The sequence below is a fragment of the Mus pahari genome, chromosome 1 (assembly GCF_900095145.1).
Source record: "Mus pahari chromosome 1, PAHARI_EIJ_v1.1, whole genome shotgun sequence".
In the NCBI taxonomy this organism is placed as follows: Eukaryota; Metazoa; Chordata; class Mammalia; order Rodentia; family Muridae; genus Mus; species Mus pahari.
Window position 1 is genome coordinate 146,047,743 of NC_034590.1, and position 22,341 is coordinate 146,070,083.

At 42.5% G+C, this 22,341-nt stretch overlaps 2 protein-coding genes and 1 pseudogene across 2 annotated transcripts; 2 read left to right on the top strand and 1 right to left on the bottom strand.

The window, feature by feature from the left end:
• The first annotated feature begins 499 nt into the window (after positions 1 to 499).
• Ifit3 (interferon induced protein with tetratricopeptide repeats 3) lies at positions 500 to 6,033 on the top strand. Its single transcript, XM_021214452.2, has 2 exons — positions 500 to 742; positions 4,379 to 6,033. The coding sequence occupies exons 1-2, from the start codon at positions 738 to 740 to the stop codon at positions 5,607 to 5,609; spliced, it is 1,236 nt and encodes a 411-aa protein (XP_021070111.1). The 5' UTR covers positions 500 to 737; the 3' UTR covers positions 5,610 to 6,033.
• A 3,762-nt stretch (positions 6,034 to 9,795) lies between these two features.
• On the bottom strand, positions 9,796 to 21,348 carry LOC110329862 (interferon-induced protein with tetratricopeptide repeats 1-like). Its single transcript, XM_029542273.1, has 2 exons — positions 21,177 to 21,348; positions 9,796 to 12,125 (listed from the first exon to the last, which is right to left on the bottom strand). Exons 1-2 carry the CDS (start codon positions 21,206 to 21,208, stop codon positions 10,745 to 10,747), a joined length of 1,413 nt encoding a protein of 470 aa, XP_029398133.1. The 5' UTR covers positions 21,209 to 21,348; the 3' UTR covers positions 9,796 to 10,744.
• LOC110329407 lies at positions 17,291 to 18,194 on the top strand (annotated as a pseudogene).
• Positions 21,349 to 22,341: the final 993 nt, after the last annotated feature.

The following is a 22,341-nucleotide window of genomic DNA, read 5'->3' on the forward strand; positions in this document are numbered from 1 at the left end:
CAAAGCAGAATTCTTTCACTTAATCACGTGTCTGCTCTCCCACCCAGGAAGCAGTTATGCATATGTTACCAGTTCCATTCAGGATTGGTGTCAAGGAAATGATCATCACAGACCTCTAGTTGCTAAACAGCACAGCGATCCCCCTGGTGCTTTGTGCTTTAAATTCAGTGAAGCATAAAATGAAAACATTGGTTTGACTATCCTCTGGCAAAACTCCAGAGCTAGTAAGATGGACAGAGTCATTAAAAGCAGGATTGAGAACTCTGACCCACAAGGGAACTCACAGAGGGAAACTTACTATCACTTCTTTCAAAATATTCTAGCATCGTTTCTTTCATGTGGCCCCAGAAACCTCTGTAAGTACACTAGAGACTGTGTGGAACACACTCTTTTCCTCCCAGAGGGATTGTCAGGCTCCAGGAAATGCCTCCCCACCCTCTGACACCAGAGGCACAGAGTCAAGAGCTAGCACAGTGCTGTGGCCAGGACATAGTTGATCTCAGTGGNAAGTTTCACTTTCCTCTTCTGGATGATTTTAAGCCTGTTTCAGTTTCTAGTTTCGTCTTCCCTTTCACAAACGTTGAGTCCTTAGAAGCAGCCGAGCATGAGCTGATGCATATCTCCCCTGACTGCCCTCTTATATAATCCTCTGAGTGGCCATTTAGAGTGGACTGAGATTTCAGAACTGCTCAGCCCACACCCAGCTTTTCACAGCAGCACAGAAACAGATCGCTGTCATGAGGTGAGTGCAATCTCTGGTTCTCCAATTAAGTGATAAGCTGAGCTGCTCACTGCACAGAAGTATCTTAACTTGTCTGCTTGCTTATACATTCAACACACACTTGCATTGGCATGAGTTTAATTTATTGGACCTTTGATTATTATTTCTCTGTGTGCATATACAAGAGACTGCAGTTTCTAAAATGCTCACTGGATGGTCTTGGAGAATATTGATAGACACGGGTAGGTCCACTGAAGCACTAGGTTTGACTCAAAGCTGGCACTAGAGGAGTCACTCTTTCTGGGATTTTTGTTGTTGTTGTTGTTGTTTTATTCAACATAATGAAGATAATAGAAGGTTGTGTTCGTGTGTGTGTGTCTGTGTGTGTTTCCATGTGTATGTGTTTGTTGTGTGTATCTGTCTGTATGTCTGTATGTGGGTCTCTCTGTGTATGTGTATCTCTGTGTCTCTGTGTGAGTATGTTGCTGTTTGTTTGTATGTGGTATGTGTATGTGTCTCTTTGTCTTTGTGTGTGTGTGTATGTGTGTGTTTGTCTGTCTATGTGTTTTTCCATGTGTGTTTGTTGTGTCTATCTGTCTGTGTGTCTGCATGTGTGTCTCTTTGTGAATGTGTATCTCTGTGTCTCTGTGTGTATGTGTGTCAGTGTGTGTGTATTGCTGTGTGTTTGTATGCGGTGTGTGTGTGTATGCATTTCTCTGTGTTTGGGTGTGTGTGTGTTTGAGTGTGTGTCTGTGTGTGTATTTGTGTGCTTTTTCAAAGGATCCAATCCTTTGCCAGCAACTAGTGTGAGAGTTGGAAACAGTACTGCAAGCTCACTTCATGTTGCTGAAACGTATGATCACTTCATGATTGAGGGTTTAATAAATAGTTCTCACAGATGAGCAGGGGTTTTATTTAAATTGGATTTTACTTTTAATTTCTCATATGCCACAAAAATCTCAAAGTTTAAAATTTATTGTTTTCTAGTGCTTAAGGTTGCAGGACAAGCAGAAACCCATTTTCCCTTAAAATACAAACTCTGCCTAATTTGTAGCTATGGAAGCAGAACAATGGTTACCTAGAGATGGTAAGGATAGAATATGAAGATGCACATGGGAATCTCAGGGATGTCAGACTAGCCTATATGGAGTGTGTGTGGGCACATGGGCATAAACAATTCTTGAGACCCAGTGTACACAAATCATTAAAATAAGTGCATAAGTGCATTGCATTGTAAGTAAAGAATAATCATAGTATTTGTAATGTTTTAAAAAAGATTTATTTATTTTGATAGATGCATACACTTTGGGTGTCTTCAGACACACCAGAAGAGAGCATCAGATCCCATTACAGATGGTTGTGAGCCACCATGTGGTTGCTGGGAATTGAACTCAGGACCTCTGGAAGAGCAACAAGTGCTCTTAACCACTGAGCCATCTCTCCAGACAGTGAATTTTTTTTTAACTGAAATTACACCTGCCATTGAAGGAGACTCAGAGAGAACTAAGAGAAGGGCTAATGTTCCTGACAAATACATACAAGGGAAGGATAGAAGTGTTGATGGCTGAGGGAAGACAGATGCTATTAGCTACTGTGGAAGCTAAGAAAAACAGACAGTCCTCCCTACCCTCAGCTCCAAGGGTTACAAATGTTTAGCAAGTTCAGCTTGGAATCATAAGGGAGGAAAGCCATGCACCTCCAACTCCATTAGCTTACTCCTTCCCATAGAATGGGCCTCTGAGAAGATCAGGATTAGTTCTGAGTGTGGCTGACCAGAAACCTGATGTGTGAGGTTTACTTTAATGGTGAGCCTGAACAAGAGGTTTTGATGTGTTTTCTGATTGGCTGAATATAGTGCCACCAAACTAAACCAGTTCTAGCTGGACCCTCTAGGTTATGCTGGCCAGGAGTCTATACCACTGCATTCTATGAGACCAGGGGTAGCATGAGCTGTACTTCCCCAGTAATGGTAGAAATTGAAGAGTGGGGTAAATGAAAGACCTGGGAAGGCACCGGGCCCCTTCTGGATACAAGCCTCCTGTAAAGTCTCACGAGAAGCTCTTGTTCTAGGAACAGCTTTGTCTGTTATGGTCTTTCAGTGTCTAGACAGTAAATGTTCCTACGTCTAAATTTCCCATAACCCAACTTAACCAAATTGTGTATTATGTCTGTCTCTCTGTGTAAGTTACATTGCTTAGGATGCTATGATAAGAGACCTGATGAAAACAACTTAAGGAAGAAAATGTTAATTTATGTCAGCTCAGAGTTTGAGGGGACAGCCATGCAGTGAATTCATGGTGGATAGAGCACATGCTGCTCTCACTGTGGTTATTGAGGAAGCAGAGACAGGTGAATATCGGGGTCCAGCTTGCTTTATTTAATTTATTTTTTTAATTTAATCTTGGACCATGGCCCATAGTGGGGAGCCACTCACACTTCGGGAGACTTGTACTGCACAGTCAAAACGCTTTTGACAACCTTCTTAGATATAGCCAAAGGTGTGTTCCTATGGTAATTATACATCCCATCAGACTGAGAGTGGAAATTAGCTGACTCAGCATCTTTCTCCTTTATACTCCATCTGTGTAAGGGCAGAGGCAGGGAAGAGCTGAAGTCGGCCAAGGCCTTGCAGATGCCTGGGTCACTCCTCTTTTACAACAATCTGCCTCAGGAAAGCAGAGACCTAAAAAACGACACCTAGAGTTCTAGTTCAACTAAATAAGAATTTGTAGGTTGCTGTTTTGTGCTTATCTTCATATCCTTCTGACTCCTCATCAAGAGTGTTCAGGGATAATTCTGTAATCTAAAGCTCCACCTCATGATTACGTCCTGGAGAACTTGAAATTCCTTCCTTTCTTTTCTCTTCTCTGAGTCAGAGTCTCCTCCTGTCACCTTGGCTGGCCTCAAATGCACACGGATCAGCTGACTTCTGCCCCCTGAGTGCTGGGATTGGGAACATACATGACAATGCTCAGTATTGAAATCTGTTTTATTAGAGGTGGGAAGCACAATCGCAGGGCCCTCTTCATCCTGATGTGCACCTGCTACCCTGTGAAGTAGAACAGGGATAAAGAATGACAGCCTCTGGAATTGTACTATGTTTCTGTCCTGAGTCCCAAGGAGCTTTTGTATATGGTTAAAGTGCAAAAGTGCAGGGAATTCTAGGTTCTTCAATCAATAAATCTAAGGTAAGGCTCAGAAGGGACATGGGTATAGAACAGGTTCAAAAGGGCCACAGATTTGTTAATGTACATGCTGAAATGGGAGTAATACTTATTTGTGAATGAAGTAGTCACCAGCAATTCTCCCATTCCTTGAGTGCAGGAAAAAAACACCTGCACTGGGCGTGTGAATCTGTCCACAGGAACTACCACAAGTGTATGGCAGGTGGAAGAGAGGAAAGTGTGCAGACTTAAAAGTGGAATGTTTAATTGGTGTGTCAGGTCGGAGAAATTGGCAATTAGAAAGGATAGAAAGGAAATAAACATCTCCTAAAGCCCATGGCTCCCATTGTCATCTGAGTCCAACAGCCAAAAGAAGGTGGTTAATTTTTCAATGTCCTGAGGCTCCATCCAGTTTCCATGTAAAGTTAAACATCACAAGTTACACAAAATTTGTGGGTGCTCACCACAGTGACCATGTTTTTTTTCTCCACAGTGAGGTGAACAGGGACTCTCTGGAAACAATCCTCCCACAGCTGAAGTGCCATTTCACCTGGAACTTATTCAGGGAAGGAAGTATGTCGAGTCATATGGAAGACAGGGTGTGCAACCAGATCGAAAATTTAAACTCTGAGGACAAAGCAACAATGTACGACTTATTGGCCTACATAAAATACCTAGATGGTGAAAGCGAGGCAGCCCTGGAGTGCTTAGGGCAAGCTGAAGCTTTAAGGGAGTCAGAGCACAATGATCAAGCAGAAATTCGAAGACTGGTCACCTGGGGAAACTACGCTTGGATCTACTATCGCATGGGCCGTCTCTCAGAAGCTCAGGCTTACGTTGACAAGGTGAGACAAGTTTGCCAAAAGTTTGCGAATCCTTACAGCATGGAATGCCCAGAACTTGACTGTGAGGAAGGATGGACACGCCTAAAGTGTGGAAGAAATGAACGAGCTAAAATGTGCTTTGAAAAGGCTCTAGAAGAGAAGCCCAAGGACCCAGAGTGCTCGTCTGGGATGGCCATCGCCATGTTCCGCCTAGAAGAAAATCCTGAGAAGCAGTTCTCGGTGGCTGCTCTGAAGCAGGCCATGGAGCTGAATCCTCAGAACCAGTACGTCAAAGTTCTCCTGGCCATGAAACTGCAGAAGGTGGGAGAAGAAGCTGAAGGGGAGCGATTGATTAAAGATGCTTTGGAAAAAGCTCCTAATCAAACGGATGTCCTCCAAAAGGCAGCTCAATTTTACAAGAAAAAGGGGGACCTAGACAGAGCTATTGAATTCCTTGGGAAAGCACTGAGATCCACAGTGAACAACAGTCCCCTCTACTCTTTGGTCATGTGCCGTTACAGGGAAATACTGGAGCAGCTGCGGAATAAAGGAGATGCTGACAACAGTGAGAGAAGACAGAGGATGGCAGAACTGAGAAGATTAACGATGGAGTACATGCGGAAGACTCTTCAGAGGAGGCGAAGTCCTTTGAACTCCTACTCAGATCTCATTGATTTCCCGGAAGTAGAGAGATGCTATCAGATGTTCATCAGCGAGGAGAGTCCCGATGGTGAGGAAGAAGACCTCTATGCGCGCTACTGCAACCTCCAGGAATACCACAGTAAGTCTGAAGACCTGGCGGCCCTGGAGTGTTTCATGCAGTTTCCCAGACAAGAAAAATCAATCGAGAAGGAAGAGGTTAAACAGCAAACAGAGAACACAGATCTGAACCTGCAGTAAGAAATTTTAGTGGATTCTTGGCAGTTCCAGAGGTAAAATGAGTAGCTGAATGGGTTAGGGGTTTGGGAGGCAACACACTTTGGGGCACAGGCAGGCGTTTCCTGGCACCATCTGATCCTGAGGACAACCGGAAGTGTGTCAGAGTACAGACATGCAGTCTCTCAGCTCTGTACTGTGAGAGAGCTGTGCTGTGGAGTGGTGCTTATGGGGAGAATGGGTTGGAAAAGCAGGAGACTTCCTGCTAAGGATTGCTGACAAGCTGCTCTTGGTTGTTTCTTTAAGGAACTGCTTTCTCTCCCTGACCCCTCTGCTCATGCTAGCCATACAACGTTCCAGTCAGCAAACCTTATTACTAATCATGTAGCTCACAGAGCACCTTTTGATCACATTTTTTTTCTGCAATAAATGGCAACTGCCAACAAAATTTACTCTAGTTTCTTCATTCCATTTCACTGTAGCCACTTAAGCCTGAAGGATTAACATTTGGCTAAGCCTAGAATATTCATTGCACATCATTTTGTATTCTACCATGGTTTTAGGGCTCTGTGTGTGTGTGTGTGTGTGTGTGTGTGTGTGTGTGTGTGTGTGTCCCTAACAATGATTCTAGAGTTAACATATATGCCAAATTCAAATTGTAGAACAAATGTAAAAGTTTCCATTAAAATACAGTCCTGTGTGTGGTGGTAAGATACAGCAAAATAAAACAGTCATATTAAGTCTCAGTGTTTCTTCTTTTATCATTTGGTGTACCTCATGAGGCCTCTCAACCCCTTACTGAAGAAACAATGACAATTTGCTAGAATAAGAGAGGCCAAGCTGGGCCTGGAGGCACACGCCTTTAATCCCGGCACTCGGGAGGCAGAGGCAGGTGGATTTCTGAATTCCAGGCCATCCTGGTCTACAAAGTGAGTTCCAGGACAGCCAGGGCTACACAGAGAAACCCTGTCTCGAAAAACCAAAAAAAAAAAAAAAAAAAAAGAGAGAGAGAGAGAGAGAGAGAGAGAGAGAGAGAGAGAGAGAGGCCAAGAAATCTGGTGGGAAACATGGTGGGAAACCCGAGGGGTACATGGAGGGAAGTGCAGGAGGAAGGACATGATCAATACTTGTTATACACATGGATGAAAATTTCCAAGTGTCTTTCAATGTTCTTCCTCTGCTAAGATGATATTAAATTGTGAATGCTTATGACGATACCAAAACACATGTGCTTTAGCATCTATGTCTGCACTGAGCTAATCAAGTATAATCAGTGTATATATGAACGTCCACTTTTTCCAGTTCACACAATCTGATTGAGGCCGGTGTACTGTTCCACACAATCCCATTGCAGCCTGTATACAGTAAGGAGCTGAGTGTTAGGCTACACTTCTGGGGACCCAGAAATACCTGAGCAAATGCCCTCCCATCNGTGTGTGAGGACACAGGTGGTCAGCACCTGTTCCTGAGACTGTCCCTTCGCTCAGCCTTCAGAAGGGTCTCTGACACTCTTCATATNTTNAACTGCAGACAGTATTGTTGCTGTTGTTGTTTCCCTGTTAGCCCAGATAGGCATAGANTTCATGGTGTAGGCCAAGCTTGTCTCTAATTCATAGTTCTCTTGCTTTAGCATGCCTTCTTCTGGGATTGCAGGTGTATGGAGCCAAGCTCAGCAATGAAGTCACTTTTTAACCCATTCATAAGCATAATTTATAGCAACAAGTTATACACAACAAATGAATAACATATAAATAAGATTAGCTGTTGAATAAATGACTTCCCCTTAGATGGGTGAATAAATTCTGGACAAAAATCACTGAAATAAGTGCTGAACTATAGCCTAGTCAGTTTAGTAAATGGAAGCTTATTANGGGGTGTACATGTTGGGGGAGGGCCCTGACAATACACGGATCTGCCTCTCTAGATCTAGAACTGTGCAAAAACTCCACACACCATGGAGCCTCTGATAAACAAAAAATATACTTATCAAAAACTGGAAACTTGAAGGGAGCTTGCGATTGACTAAATGCTATACTTAAAGAGTAACCAGGGATATTAACACACTTCTGTTGCAGTAAGGGAAGCGGCAGGCCAGCTTACATGGCATTCTATGTTTTAGACCAGACTGAACAATACAACACGACCCTATCTTAAAAAATTATTTATGGGGTGTGGGGTGGGGAATGGAATATGGAGTGTAAAAAATAAAATAGTTTAAAAAATAATGCTAAAAAATAAATATACATAATACAAACCTTTTTATTTGAAAAAATTAGTTACCGAAGCATGGTAATTAAGCATGGAGGATGAAAACAATAATGTTGAACATTAGTGNGAGAGTGGCTTCTGAGAGTTCTTCCTATGGAAAAAATAAGTACTGAAGGTGTTTCATATTCACAGCTTGGTGCAGTCATTCCATAGCTTATACATGTATCAGAACATCATGCTCCAGCAACATTCATGTAATTTACATTAAAGTCAGTTATATTTATATTTTAAATGTAATTATGTAGTGTAAGTCTATGTAAGGAACAATTGCACAATACATAAATGTACCCTGTAGCCTCCCTTGTCACACACCTCCACCTGTCATCATCTATTGAATAATTCTAACAAAATGTTGCATGATTATGGCACATGTCCCTCAGAAACACAACACATCATCATTCTCATTTTCCATAGGACAAGCATGGTAAAATTTTTTAAAAAAATAAGCATAAACACAGGAACAACATAAGCCATAGGTGTGTGTAAGAAAAGAAGTGTGCCATCTCAAAGAGAATTGTTACTACTTACTAAGCTTTTCTCATTGTACAATACTAGTTTAGAAGTTGGTAGATAGCACATCTGAGAGTATACGGCTCCAAGCACTTTTATCCATAGATTCTTTCTCATGACAAAATTCTGGTAGATGAAGAAGACACAACAACTGCCACATCCCAACAACACAGAGAACCAGAGGGAGATAAGGACAAACTGTTTTAGTTATAGCAAACTANGCCAAATCTGTAACATAAAAATACTCATTTTGTTTGCTTAGAAATGAATTGAAAAGATAGCTGAGTTGAGGTTGGTCATTTGTTTCACCAGTTCTTTTGGGAGTGATTTTTGTAAGGTCTCCCTCGCTCTAATTCTCTCTCTCCCCTTCCTCCCATTCCTCCCAATCCCTCCTTCTGTTCCTAGCTTCCCTCTGTTCCTGTTTATCCCTCTAACTACCATCTATCTTTATACTATCTATGTATGTATGCATGTATGTATCTATCTACCTATCTATGTTTCTATCTATTTATCTATCTACATATCTGTATATCTATCTATCTATCTATCTATCTATCTATCTATCTATCTATCTATCTACCTACCTATGTATGTGGTATCACACACACATGCACTGTATGAGGATCGATAGCTATATGTGTATGTTTTTGGAGCTGAATATTTGGTAATGCATAGCCAATTCCTGCACAAATCCTGGAAGATTATTGCTCTCATTCCCACCATCCTTTNGTTGCCCATAATTCTTTGCCTAAGGTTGAGGACTCCCGAGCTTTTCCACTTTTGCATGTCCATCCATGTTTTCCTTGTTCAGCCATGTTTGGGCAGTTACATTGGAGAGACGTTGTGGACATGGTGCTTCTGACATTTACAGGAGACACAACCTCACACCAAACTTCTACTCATTTTGACTTTAATTTTTTTCCACTTTCCCTTCTGCAATGATTNCCACTCCTCAGGTGCGGGAACTGTGATGTAGATGCATATGCGGGGACTAGGCTTCATACCTCTGCACTTTGATGGACTGGTTGGAGTTTTCTACAATGGTCTCTTTCTGTTACAAAGAGAATTTTTTTGATGAGGATAAGAACTACACTCCTTTATGGATATAAGGATGGATGTTTGAAAGGTGTTATTTATTAAAATATTTTAGCAATGAGGTCGTTGTAAGATCTCTTCTAAAATCTATGATTTGACTAGTCCTAATAGTTGAACCCTTGTCGAAGAAGCCTTTAGAACCATTTGGGAACTGTTGGTTACCACTAAGGTCTGCGTGCTGCTATTGTATCCTTAGGGCTATCCTAGTCCCATGCTGGATATTGTTGCAGTTTATAAGCAGCACAGCTGAGTAGCACTACTCCTGTTTCCCTTTTGTGGAAGCTTGAACAGCACCTTGGTATACTGTAAAAGCTACTCCTCACATAGGAGACTTCACATATGACTTCTTAGGAGTCTTTCAGACATCCTTCTGCTAGTCTAACNTCCTCCCTCTTTCCCCCTGTATTCTGGAAGATTCAGTAGTGAGTATATTCCCAGGGCATCCGTGCTTTGTCCATTCTAGCCCTACGCAGTTTGATTCTGCTGAGTTCTGGTTCCATCCAAACATAGAATACAGATCTTAATGTTCCCAGCAAAATACACTCACAAGTCTGTGATATTATCAGATTTTATTAAATGCGATAGGGTTAGGAATACAACAAGGTGACATCACACAAGTCTCCATAGTCTGAACAGTGTCGCGAAGCTNTTTTGTCATTTTTTGGTTGGCACAATCTACAGAGGTTACTGCTTTATTCTCTCTTCCTAAAGCATTAAATCTTTCTTAGTGGTAAATAAATACCAATATGTGTGGGCCACAGAAATCTACCACAATTATCTGAAATCAAAAACTTGTATACAAAAAGGTACATTGATTATTAGGTTGGGGGTCATTGACAAACAGGTTCTGGCTACAGTAAAGCCTATGAAAATAGACGTAGGGACTAAAACACTGTAAGGATATCTTCAATTCCTCTCCTTTGTAATGCTCATCATTGCTCATTTATTTTGCTGTCAGTTGTTGCTGAAATTTGGAAAATCCCATGAAAAATAAGCCTTAATGGGTCAAGTATCCTTTGATCAGGGTACCGGAAGACTGATAGTATAGGCGATGCACTCCAAAGGCACACTTATAATTTCTAGAACTGTGTGGCGCGAGAATGGATACTCCTGTCACACACTCATAGGCCCACAACAATAAATCAGGGCTGTAGAAAAGCAAGCAATATAAAAGGCATCATCTGCATCTTCCTTCATGGGTTCTATATTTAAGGCCACAGCTGGAAAAGAACAGTAGAATAGGGAGTCATGCTCATGCTTAACAAGCCACTTAACAAGCTCTTACCTCAAAACTCAGGGTTCACTGCTCCTGTGAGCCTCAGGGCCTTCTCATAGCATGACATGGCTTCACTTGTGTTCCCTTTCAGTCTGTAGATGAACCCAAGGAGGCTAAAGCTTTCCACGACATGATCCTGCTTGCGTCTTTCAGCTAGTATCTCCAAAGCCTTGAGAATTTTATCCCTGAATTGAGAAGTTGCCTCTATTTTCAGGCCTTTTAAGTAATGTGTGATGGCTACCTCTTCTGAATCCTTATAGTTCTGTTGGAAGTTGCCATACCGGAAATGAATCTCTTGCTGCATATAATCTCCCACGTTACTCAGGCTCAACACTTTCTGAAAATTGTCCTCTGCCTCTTTTCGTTGATGATTTTTTGAGTACACATCAGCCAAATCAATATATGCTCTGTCAAATGTGGGTTTCAGTTCTAAAGCCTTTTTAAAATGCTGTAGAGCCAAATCACATGATTGGTCTGCTCTTTTTCTATCCTCCCTGCTACGTTGGATGTTTGTAGCTTTTTTTATTTGAAAAAATTGTGTTTTATGACAAAGGCCAATCTGATAATGCACGTAAGGAGAGGAAGGTTTTGTCTGCAAGGCTCTTGTAAGGAACTCGAGAGCTTCCTCCACACAACCTTTCCTTCGGTAAAACTTGGCTACATATCCAAAGATATTGTGCTGGGGGGATATTTTGGGCAAAGCTTCTTTAATGTGTTTTTCTGCTTCATCTGTTTTTCCTAAATCTTGAAGCTTTAGGGCAAGGAGAACTCTAATGTGTGGATCTTCTGGTTTTAAGCTGACAGCCTTCCTTAAGGGTTGTAGAGAATTCCCATCATAGTAATCCAGGCGATAGACTACGACTGCATAGCCCTCATTGTATTCAGGGTTTTCTGGATCCACTTTCAGAGCCTTCGCAAAGCAGTCCATGGCTCGTTTATAATTTTGTGAGCCACACTTCAGCAAGGCCCAGCCTTCCTCACAGTCCATCTCAGCACACTCCAGCTTGTAGCGGAAAGGACTTGAAAATTTCTTGCAAACCTTCTCCACCTTTTCCAGGTAGATCTGGGCTTCTGCCAAGTTGCCCCTGTGGTAATGCAGCCAGGCACAGTTGCCCCAGGTCACCAGGCTTCTCTTGCCCAACTGCTNACTCTGGAGCAAGGCTTCAGCTTCCTGCAAGCTCTGCAGGGCTTCCTCGTGCTGTTCTTTCAGGTATCTCACGTAGGCCAGGAGGTTGTGCATCCCGATGCTGTAGCTGGGATCAAGGAACTCAGTCTCTGAGATTTTGATTTCTAAGTCACGCATGTCCGCATCTTTTATATCCAACTCCCAGGTAAAGTGGCATCTCAGCTCAACCAGGCTGTCATATATGAGACGACTATGAGATTCTTCACTGTAAAAACAGACATCAGTTATTGATACCTTTACACATTCTGAGTACTAGGAATCAACCAGTGTTTTAAGTCACCATATACCCACCCCCTGCCTGTTTCAGATCTGGTCTCTGGATTCCCACTTTGACTTCCTACTGTGCCTTCCCCTTGTGATGGACTACACCTGAGAAAGGAATCCCTTTTCTCCCTAAGTTGCTTTTCCTCATAGCCTTTCACAGTGATGGAAACCCTAACAAAGGCATCGATGATACCCAAGAGCCAGGAAATATAGACCAAGAGTGACCTCAAAGTTTATAAATGCCAGAGGACCTGGAGGCCTGCCTGAAAGGTTGTCTGCTAGATCTTAAAAGGTTACTGCACCCGTGCATTCTCATATGCTCGCACAAACAGGACTGGCATGGATTAGAGAGTTTTCACAAGGCTCCAGTCCTAAATGACTTAAAAGCCTAACTGGAGTAGAGGAGGTGTGGATACCTGTTCCTTGAAAGAGTGCATGAAATTCAAGGACCCCAGAGTAAAGTATAATGTCAAATGTAATTCCTCTTTTTATTATTGAATAATTCAAGGTCAGGTGATTCTTTAGCTTAATGAAGGATGGGTAAACATAATCTCAACGACTATAGCAATTATTTCCTACCACCTACGGGGAAGCATAATACTTAGAGATCTCTTTGAGTGAGAGTTTTTCTTTTAATAGTTCTTTAATGATATTTTCTCTTTAAAGGCATTAGTGACAAAAAAGAATATTCTCTTGATAGTTGAATAAGTTGTCTCAACAAGCTAAAGCTGGTTATCACTGAGGAAAGTTTTTGACCTAAATGTTTCTGCTTACCACATCCCAGGATGATGAGAACAGGCACTTCCCAGAGAAAATGTCCACATAGATATCTGTTACTCTAGAGCTGCCATAATATTTGGCAATGAATCTTCTATCCTTTCAAAATATGTGATCTAAGCTCAGGTACCTGAGATCTGGCCTAGCTAGTGAGAGACCAAATCTTTTGGGTTCAGACTCCATCTTAGAGACCTTGACCAAAGTTTGAACTCAAGTTAACTAACAGGCCACGACCTAACACCAGTTTCGAGACTAGCCCCCAACAAGACCTATGTCTAGCACCAATTTCCAAGTTAACCCTCAACAAAACCTGTATCTATCACCAATTTCCAGGTTATTCTCCAACACACCTGCACCTCTACCTGCCTGACACTTCACTTCCTAACAACCAACAATCAGAAAAAAAGCAGAAGTTAAACTTATTGTTTTGCTTTCAGCACCAACACATTATGTTAAAAGTCATAATGGCCCCCTCAAACAGATGTGTATCAGGCTAGATAGCCCCTTCTTACCTCTATAAAGGATTGCCTAAAACTAGGCTCAGGGTTATACATTTCTGCTGTTTCAAGGTTGGCAGGGAGCCCAAGCTGAGGTTTGAAAAACAAGACCCTAATGAGACTGCATAGGAACTGACTCCATGGTGGTCTTTTGGGGGCTCACGAACATTTCTTGGTACAACACTAGTGCATTAATGGCCAATAGACTTCCTTTCAAATGATCTACTCATGGCACCTTATTCAGAGAGAACATAGCACATTTCTGCTCTCCTTGAGACTGGAGAACTTGAACAACCTCACAGGCTCTGCTGTCTCNTGATAGGAACAACTGCTCTTCTTTCTTACCTTGATGATATCACTGCTTTCCTCTTGGTTTGGGNCCTGAAGGAGACTATAGAGCAGAATGTCATCCCAGGTGTGCATTCTCTCCAGAATAGGACTGCTGAGGCCAAGTCCTCTGTTATCACATGGAGCACTCTGAGATGAGTGCTACAAGGTCTGCATAAGTGCATGGGCACCTAATCCCCCTGTGCACGTGCTAGATTGGGGCTTGTCCCCATTGTCAGACTGGATTCTTGCCCTCTGCTCTTTTGATCAGTAAAAGCGCATGAAGGAAGAGCTTACTCTCCCTCTGTCCTGTACCACTGGGGACCTGGAGTATGATTCTGTGGCTCACATATAATCTGAGGATAAAAGTATCTTCTTTGCAGTCACTATTATGCAGCTCCTTCTTTTGTTAAGTATAGGCATATATGGGAGGAGGGAGCCTAGTGGTGGGCCCATTTTACTATTAGTTTTTTCTTCTAAACCAACTCCATACCAGATAGGCTCAGAAAAGTAGTGAAAGCATTTTCGGGAGTTTACTGCATCTAACCAAACTAGAAAAGAAAAGGGTGTATGTTTTCTAGAATCCAAGCGTCACAGTCCTAAGATGCCTAATTTACAGGCTTTGTGTCTAGCATTTCAAATGTAGAACTGGAAATCTCTGGTTATCCCAACTGCTGAACATACTCCAGTGTTTCTGAGTGACTAGATCTGGGGTTGGAACCTGAGGAGGAGAGTTTCCAGTAGGCACCCACTTGATACTGACACATGAGCTTCATCTGAGCATTGCTGATTTTATGAAAAGTTAGTTTTGGAGTATTGACATTTTCATTGTTTTATTGTAGTCATAGAAGTCTGATCTGGAGGACTAGAAAGATGGTTCAGTAGCTAACAACACTTACTGCTCTCCTTAAGCACCCTGGTTTAGTTCCCAGCACCTCCATCAGGTGGCTCAAGCCTGCCTATAACTCAGTTCCAGGGAATCTGAATCCTTCTATCTTCTATGGACACCCGATGGTGTGTGATACACATAAACTCATGCCGTCAGACATACATACACATAAATTAAAATAAATATATTTTAAAGAAGCTTCTGACCTATCAATAAAAATAACAACAGCAAAACAAAAAGATCACCTTCAAACTTGTCTTCTTTTTCATATACAAACTTTCAATCAACTTATCCAATTGCACCCTGCCTCCACTCCTTTCCCCACTGCTCTGAAATCAACCTTCTCTTCTCTTCTCTTCTCTTCTCTTCTCTTCTCTTCTCTTCTCTTCTCTTCTCTTCTCTTCTCTTCTCTTCTCTTCTCTTCTCTTCTCTTCTCTTCTCTTCTCTTCTCTTCTCTTCTCTTCTCTTCTCTTCTCTTCTCTTCCCCTTGGCAGTCTCTGCTCAGGCTCAGGCCTCTGTCCTTCCATGGGCAGTCTCTAACCTTTCCCTTAGGAAACTGCCATTGCGGTAGGAAATTGTACAGAGTGGTTGGTGATTCCTTTGGAGAAAAAAGTGCCTTCTTATTTAGTCCCTTAGGAGCAATGCTACCTTTCCCGTGAAAGTTGGTGCAAGCTGATGCAGTCAGGAAACTCCCCTGTGCATGCATCCTCATCTTCCCCCATGGACTGCTTCCATCCATGCTTGATTTCCCACTCANGGGAAAGCTGAGGCCATGGACTTATTGATCTAGATCTCTTTGATTTTTTTTTAACTTTCTTTTTGCTTCAGTGACTTGGTTGCATCACTCAGACCCTAGTCCACAGTAAGGGTGTCAGGAGCCATCATAAGACAAGCTAATAGCTATAACGTGATCTTCCTGAAATGACTTCGCTTTAGAATCTATGGTATCTTTAGAATCTTTAGTATCTATGGCAAAGCTCCAATAGGCAAACAACCACCATTGTAGAGGAATTTCCCTTCATTGTCTGATTGGCTGAGAAAGATGACAAATAGCTACTTGTTGGGGGAAAATGAGGAGATGGGGTTTTCTGGCAACACAGGAGGAGGAGGGGAGGAGGAGGCGTTGCAGGGGCAGTGAACAGAGGAGGACAGAGGGAGAGTTGTTGGAAGGAAGGTGGAGCACATGTGCATGGCCTGGAGAAGCTGCAAGGAGTGATTTCATAGCTGGGGAAGAAAGTGGTATAGAGGCATATCTGCCCAATATAGGCGTGCAGTTTATAAGTATACAACTGAGTTGTGTTTTCTTTGCGTGGGCTTATTGGGATTAGAGATTCAGTGCAACAAACTTGTGTTTTCTTGAATGGGCTTATTGTGGTTGGAGATTTACCACAACAAAATGGATGTCTCCCCAACCTATTGATTATAACTCAACTAACCTGAGATTAAAAAAAAAAATCACTATCACTCCTCTCATTCCCAATACAAGGATAGAGTAGCGATCTAAACTGCAGCAGTGCGTGGACTGAAAGCTCACTGGGTCTGAAGGGCCTCCAGAGAACTGCAGAGAGGCTAGCCACAGGTAGACAGCTTCAGCCAGGGGCAGCACCCCAGCCTGGAGCTGGACTTGAGTCACAGTGAACTGACGGGGCATCTACACCTGAAAGAGCCTTTCTATGTTTGCTTCCCTGAATCTCCCTCCGTCTACAGTGACTGGGACAGCCAGTCTTTGAATCGAACAGCAGAGTGAGTCAAAGGTACAAAGGTTCCAGATCAGGCAATAAGCATCATACATTAAAGATACTTAAAGGTGAGAAACACAATAAATATCTTTTGGGCTTTAAGGGATGATATTCTGAATGGTTTGACTGGCATGGAATGAAAGGAGACAGACACTTTGTCATTTACTGCTATTGCAATATTTATTCTCTTGATCTACTATATCTTCTCAAAAGACACGGCCCTAGATAAAGAAAATTGCTTGCCTTAGAAAAGAGATTATAGGTAACACTAGAACTAAAGGTTCAGGATTTTATAGGTCAAGATAAGCAACAGAAAGAGGAAAATATAGGTTGGAGACAGTACCTGGAAGAAGAGCTAGAAAAAAAGGATTCAACGAGTCACAGATCAGACTGAACAGATAGAAAGGAGATGGAGATAAAATTTGGAAACAAAGTCTAGAGGATCATTTACTAAAGCCTGAAAATCAAGATAAGGCGAATGCTGCAGTATCAGAACTACAACATAAAGAGAAACTAAGGATGTGGAAGCAGGGCTTAGAACAGAAGATACAGGAAGTTATAGAGCAACATGAAAATCAGAAAGAAAAATTTAAGACTAGGAGGAGTGGCCTAGAGGAAACACTAGAGCTGAAGACACAGGAAATTATAGATCAGATCAAAAGACAGAAAGGTAAAAATTAAGATGGGAGGCAGAAGCTGAAAAAGATGCTAGAACAAGGGATACAAAAGCTCATGGATCAGACTGAGTAGCAGAGAGAAAATAATGAGGATTGGAAGCAAGACTTGGAAAATAACCTTTTAAAATTAATTAACCAAAATTAAATGGACTCTCTGCCAGTCCCTCTGGTCCTCCTGTCCCACGCTGGGGTCCCACGCCATGAGCTCCACGCAGTTCAACAAGGGCTGGTCCTACAGGCTCTCAAGGTCAAGAACTGGTTCCTGTCCAAATATGACCCCTGGAAGGAAGCCGTACTCCGAAGCTGGATAGAGGGACTCACTGGCCTCTCTATTGACCCTGACTTCCAGAAGGGTCTGAAAGATGAGGTTATCCTATGTACACTCATGAACAAGCTGTGGCCGGGCTCTGTCCCCAAAATCAACTGCTCTATGCAGAACTGGCACCAGCTAGAAAACCTGTCCAACTTCATCAAGGCCATGGTCAGCTACAGCATGAACCCCGTGGACCTCTTTGAAGCCAGAGACCTGTTCAAGAGCAAGAATATGACACAGGTTCATGTGTCTCTGCTTGCACTGGTGGGAAAGGCCAAGACCAAGGGGCTGCAGAGTGGTGTGGACATCAGGGTCAAATATTCAGAGAAACAGTAGAGAAACTTTGACAACGTCACCATAAAGGCCAACCAATGTGTCATCGGGCTGAAGATGGGCACAAACAAATATGCCAGTCAGTCTGGCGTGACAGCCTACGGTACCAGGAGACATCTCTATGACCTCAAGAACCACATCCTGCCTCTCATGGACCACTGAACCATCAGTCTCAAGATGGACACCAATAAGTGTGCCAGCCAGGTGGGCATGACAGCTCCAGGGACCCAGAGGCACATCTACAACACCAAACTGGGCACTGACAAGTGTGACAACTCTTCCACGTCCCTGCAAATGGACTACATGTAGGGCGCCAACCAGAGCGGCCAGATCTTTGGACTGGGGTGGCAGATATACGACCCCAGGTATTGCCCACAGGGCTTTGTAGCTGACGGGGCTCCTGACAGGGATAAGGCCAAGGCGAGGCCCCTGAGTACCTGGCCTACTGCCAGGAGTAACCCATGGAAATTGCAGGCAGTTTCAATGAAAGAAAACAAGAGGTTTTGTGTAGGGGGGGTCGCCCCAGAAGTATTGAGGTCACTGGGCTTTAAAATACTGCAGGCATTCTGAGGGACTAAATTTGCTTTCTCAAGACTCTCAGACTTCACCCTCCTGTGCCCAGTGGGGAAACTGAGGCAAGCCAGATGTGTCCCCAACACCTGCTGCCCTCCATCGCTCCTCATCTTCACCTTCAGGCAAGGTTTATCACGGAAAAGTGGCCACTGGGCAGAAATTGCCCATTTCTTCTACAGACCTACACTGACCATGAGATGACACAAGATACAGGAGAGTTGACAGTTTAGTTCTGCCGAGACAGAATAGGCTAGTCCTTCATAATTCCTATTTCACAAGGTCTGTCCGTTGACCCTGGGCCAGAAGGCTGCAGATTGGTGCTCCAACATGTTTCGGGCAGAGAGACTGTCCAGGTGATCAGCTGTCTCTAGTTTTGGAAGCTGTGTTTTGTGCTCCTTATACTTTCAGATAATATTTAATTCATTCTTGGATTTCTGACGGGGTTGAAGATTGGGTGTAGTCTCATAGCCAACCGGAGTCTTTGAGCATTGAACAAGATGACAAAGATTTGAGAGGATGGTTTTCAGATAGTATACAATCTGAAAACAGGTTATAGTTAAGGTGTAGAATTAAGCCTTTTAAAGTTAGATGGATGACAGAGTGCTTTATCTAATTGACAAATTGTTGAATGGGATGTCATTTATACATCACACTGTGTGATTTACTTGTCATACTTGTTTTTCAATTCTATCTGGGAGACAAGTTTTGTTTTGTTTTTTTATTGGACAGAATAGGTGAGATGTAGAGAATTTTCCCTTAGTGGTCTGATTGTCTAAGAAAGATGACAAATAGCCAATCGCTGGGTGATAATGAAGAAGCAGGTTTTCCCAGCAAAGTAGGAGAGAAAAGGAGGAGGAGGAGGAGGAGGAGGAGTTGCAGCAGATTGCAAACGGGAGGACAGAGGGAGAGTTGTTAGAAGGAAGATGGTGCAGAAGCACCTAGCCTGGAGAAACTGCAAGTAGTAGGAATTTCATAGCTGGGGAAGAATGTATTGTATAGGCATGCCTGCTCAATATAGGCATGCAGTTTATAAATATACAACACAGTTGCATTTTCCTTGCATGGGCTTATTGAGGTTGGAGATTTGCCACAGCACAGGAGAAATCATTTTAGGAAAGATCCCTGCTATTAATATGCCTTTCCTGTTGTAATCAAACACATATGTCCATCACTAGGTACTGACCCATCCTTTTGAGAAGATCTCTGTAGCTCTATGAAGATGGATTGTCTTCTAGTGATGCTATATAGATCAATAGATGACGTCCTAATTCTTAATGATGATCCTGTAAGAATTCCTAAAATTATATCAGTGTTTATTAATCTCTTTTACAGTGGGACTGCTATTACATCCTTTTCTTATAGTCAAAAGTGCAATGAAAACTCTGTCAGGAGCCGGGCGTAGTGGCGCACGCCTTTAATCCCAGCACTCGGGAGGCAGAAGCAGGTGGATTTCTGAGTTCGAGGCCAGCCTGGTCTACAAAGAGAGTTGCAGGACAGCCAGGGCTATACAGAGAAACCCTGTCTCGAAAACAAAACAAAACAAAACAAAACAACAACAAAAAACAAACAAACAAACAAAAAAACCTCTGTCAGTCTTCCATGTGTCACCAGTTAATTGCTTCTTAGGTAGAAACCAGACTTTCTACTACTCAGAGCACATTCCAAGAGGCTATAAAACAATTAACCAAAGGTCATGAATAGGGAACTATTGATTTATTATAGGTACTAGGACAGATAAAATATTAACTGGGTTTATCTACTCAAAGATCCACTAGTAAATTAGTTATTTTTTTTTAATTCTCAGTGAACCGGTGGAACTGTGATATGTGATGAATATTTAGGCAGACAAATACTCATAATGGTTATGCATGTGAATATGCACTGTTGTAAACTTTTTACTCTATTATGATTTTTACTCTATTTTTTCAATCTGTGTAAACGTGTGATGAACTTTCTACCTTGTGATCTTGTATTCTGAAAGATGTAAAGGTGCCAAGGACAAAAAGAAAAGTCTGAACTGAGCTGAGGAAAACTTTTTAGACAGATCTGAACAGAAACTTTTAGAACAGAACTAAGGGTAATTTTTTTAGCCAGGACACAAGAGTACTTTTTGGACAGAACTGAATTCAAGTAGAACTTAGAAGTAAAGGCATACATTAAAGCCAGGAAGTGGTGGCGCACGCCTTTCATCCCAGCACTTGGGAGGCGGAGGCAGGCGGATTTCTGAGTGTTTTAGGATGAGCGGCTAAGTGTCAGAGACTACAAGCTCTGTCCTTTCAGGAACATAGAAGGCAGGTCAGGTACAGAAGCAAAGTTATTTAGACTTAGATAAGTAAACTCTTATTATACAACACCCCTAAATATCCCCTAAGACACAGTCTTACCTCCGTATCTCCTAAGGCAAAAACGGCTTACCCTTCACCAACACACTCTTTCACCTCTGCTTTGCTGCCTCAAGAAAAAACAAGAAAGAATACCCAACCATGGCTGCCCCACCCCCAAATAAATGGGTAGGTCTCCATGTTTTTTGTGAGTATTTTGTGAGTATTGCATTGACGGTGGTTGGGTTGTCCACTAAGGTTCTAGAGAAGCTCCTTGTGAGATGTAAAGCTCAGGACACTTCTGGTCCTAAAGAATCTCCCTCCCCCTCCCCCCACAAGGCCTATGGTTATTATGCTATTGCTGTTGTTTGCATCTTACCCAAAACCTTCCTCACTGAGCAGACTGTTGAAACCTATCAACATCAGAACCATGAACGGGGTGACTCCATTAGGAGGAAGCATGCCCAAGAACAGGTCAGTTAAGGCTCTAAGTTAGAGTGTCAACCTATACAGAAATAAAGTGAGCAATGAAGAGAAAGCCTTTACCTCATGCTGCTGGGAGTCAGAAGTTGCTCCATAGCACTTTAATTCAGGCCGAGAGACTCTTCCAAACTCAGTCAAAGGGGTTTTATGGAGTCTCTGTGTAAGCAAGATATTTATATATTTAAGGATTACCAAACAGTTTGCCACACCCTCACTTCCTAAGTGAAACTGGCAAGGTTCCAGTTTAGAGAAAATGAAACTTAGAGAGCGCTGTCTCTGCTTTGATAATAAACAAGTGTGGTAGGTTGGTCTGGTACTGTTGGTATTGTGGTGTTGATTCTGCTTTCTCAAGAGGGGCTGCCCACCCCCCCAAAACCTCAGGAGCAGTCCTTCACATACTCAAGTGATATCATATGTCTTTGAAAGAAACTTCTGACCTATCCGTAAAAACAACAAAAACAAAACAAAAAGATCACCTTTAAAATTACTTTCTTCTTTTTTCCATCAAGATTCCATCAACTTATGAAATCAAAACCTGATTTCTCTCCTTTTCCCCACTGCTCTGAAACTATGATTCTCTTATGTCCACTTGCCAGCCTCTGCTCTGGCTAAGGCCTCTGTCCTTCCATAGCAGTCTGTAGGCTTCTCCTTGGAACACTGCCATTTTAAGTGGCCCATAAAGGCTAGAGATGTTGACTAAACAGAGGAGGGGAAAAGTGGGACTGGAGGTTTGAAAGTTGGGGAAAGGTATGGGGGGGGGACAGGGAGAACAGGAGGGGAAGGAGAGAGGACAGTGGAAGAGGAGAAGCCATGATGGACCAGAACCATGTCGCCAGAAGAAACCACAATTAACAAGGTGTCTTACAGCTGGGGAATAAGTTAGTTTGTGTTTCTGCCCAATCTAGGCATACAGCTCATAATTATAGTGGGATTCTGTTTTTTTTTTTTATATGGGTTGATTAAGGGTGGAAATCCCAGCAACAAAGGCATGCTGATTTAGGAAGATAGTGAGATTATTGTGAGAAGCCATTTTGCTGAAGAGGTCAGCTCAGAGCTTTGAAATTTTCAAAAATTCCACTGGACCCCTCCCCTCCTAGAAGAGACAGGTCAGAGAGCACTTAGACCAGAAGGGAGAGGCTGAGTAATTCCCTTCTACCTCATTCCCTAAAGACCAATCAGTTTAAAGGGCTCACTGTTCCACCAATCACATTGTGCCTAGTTGCTGATG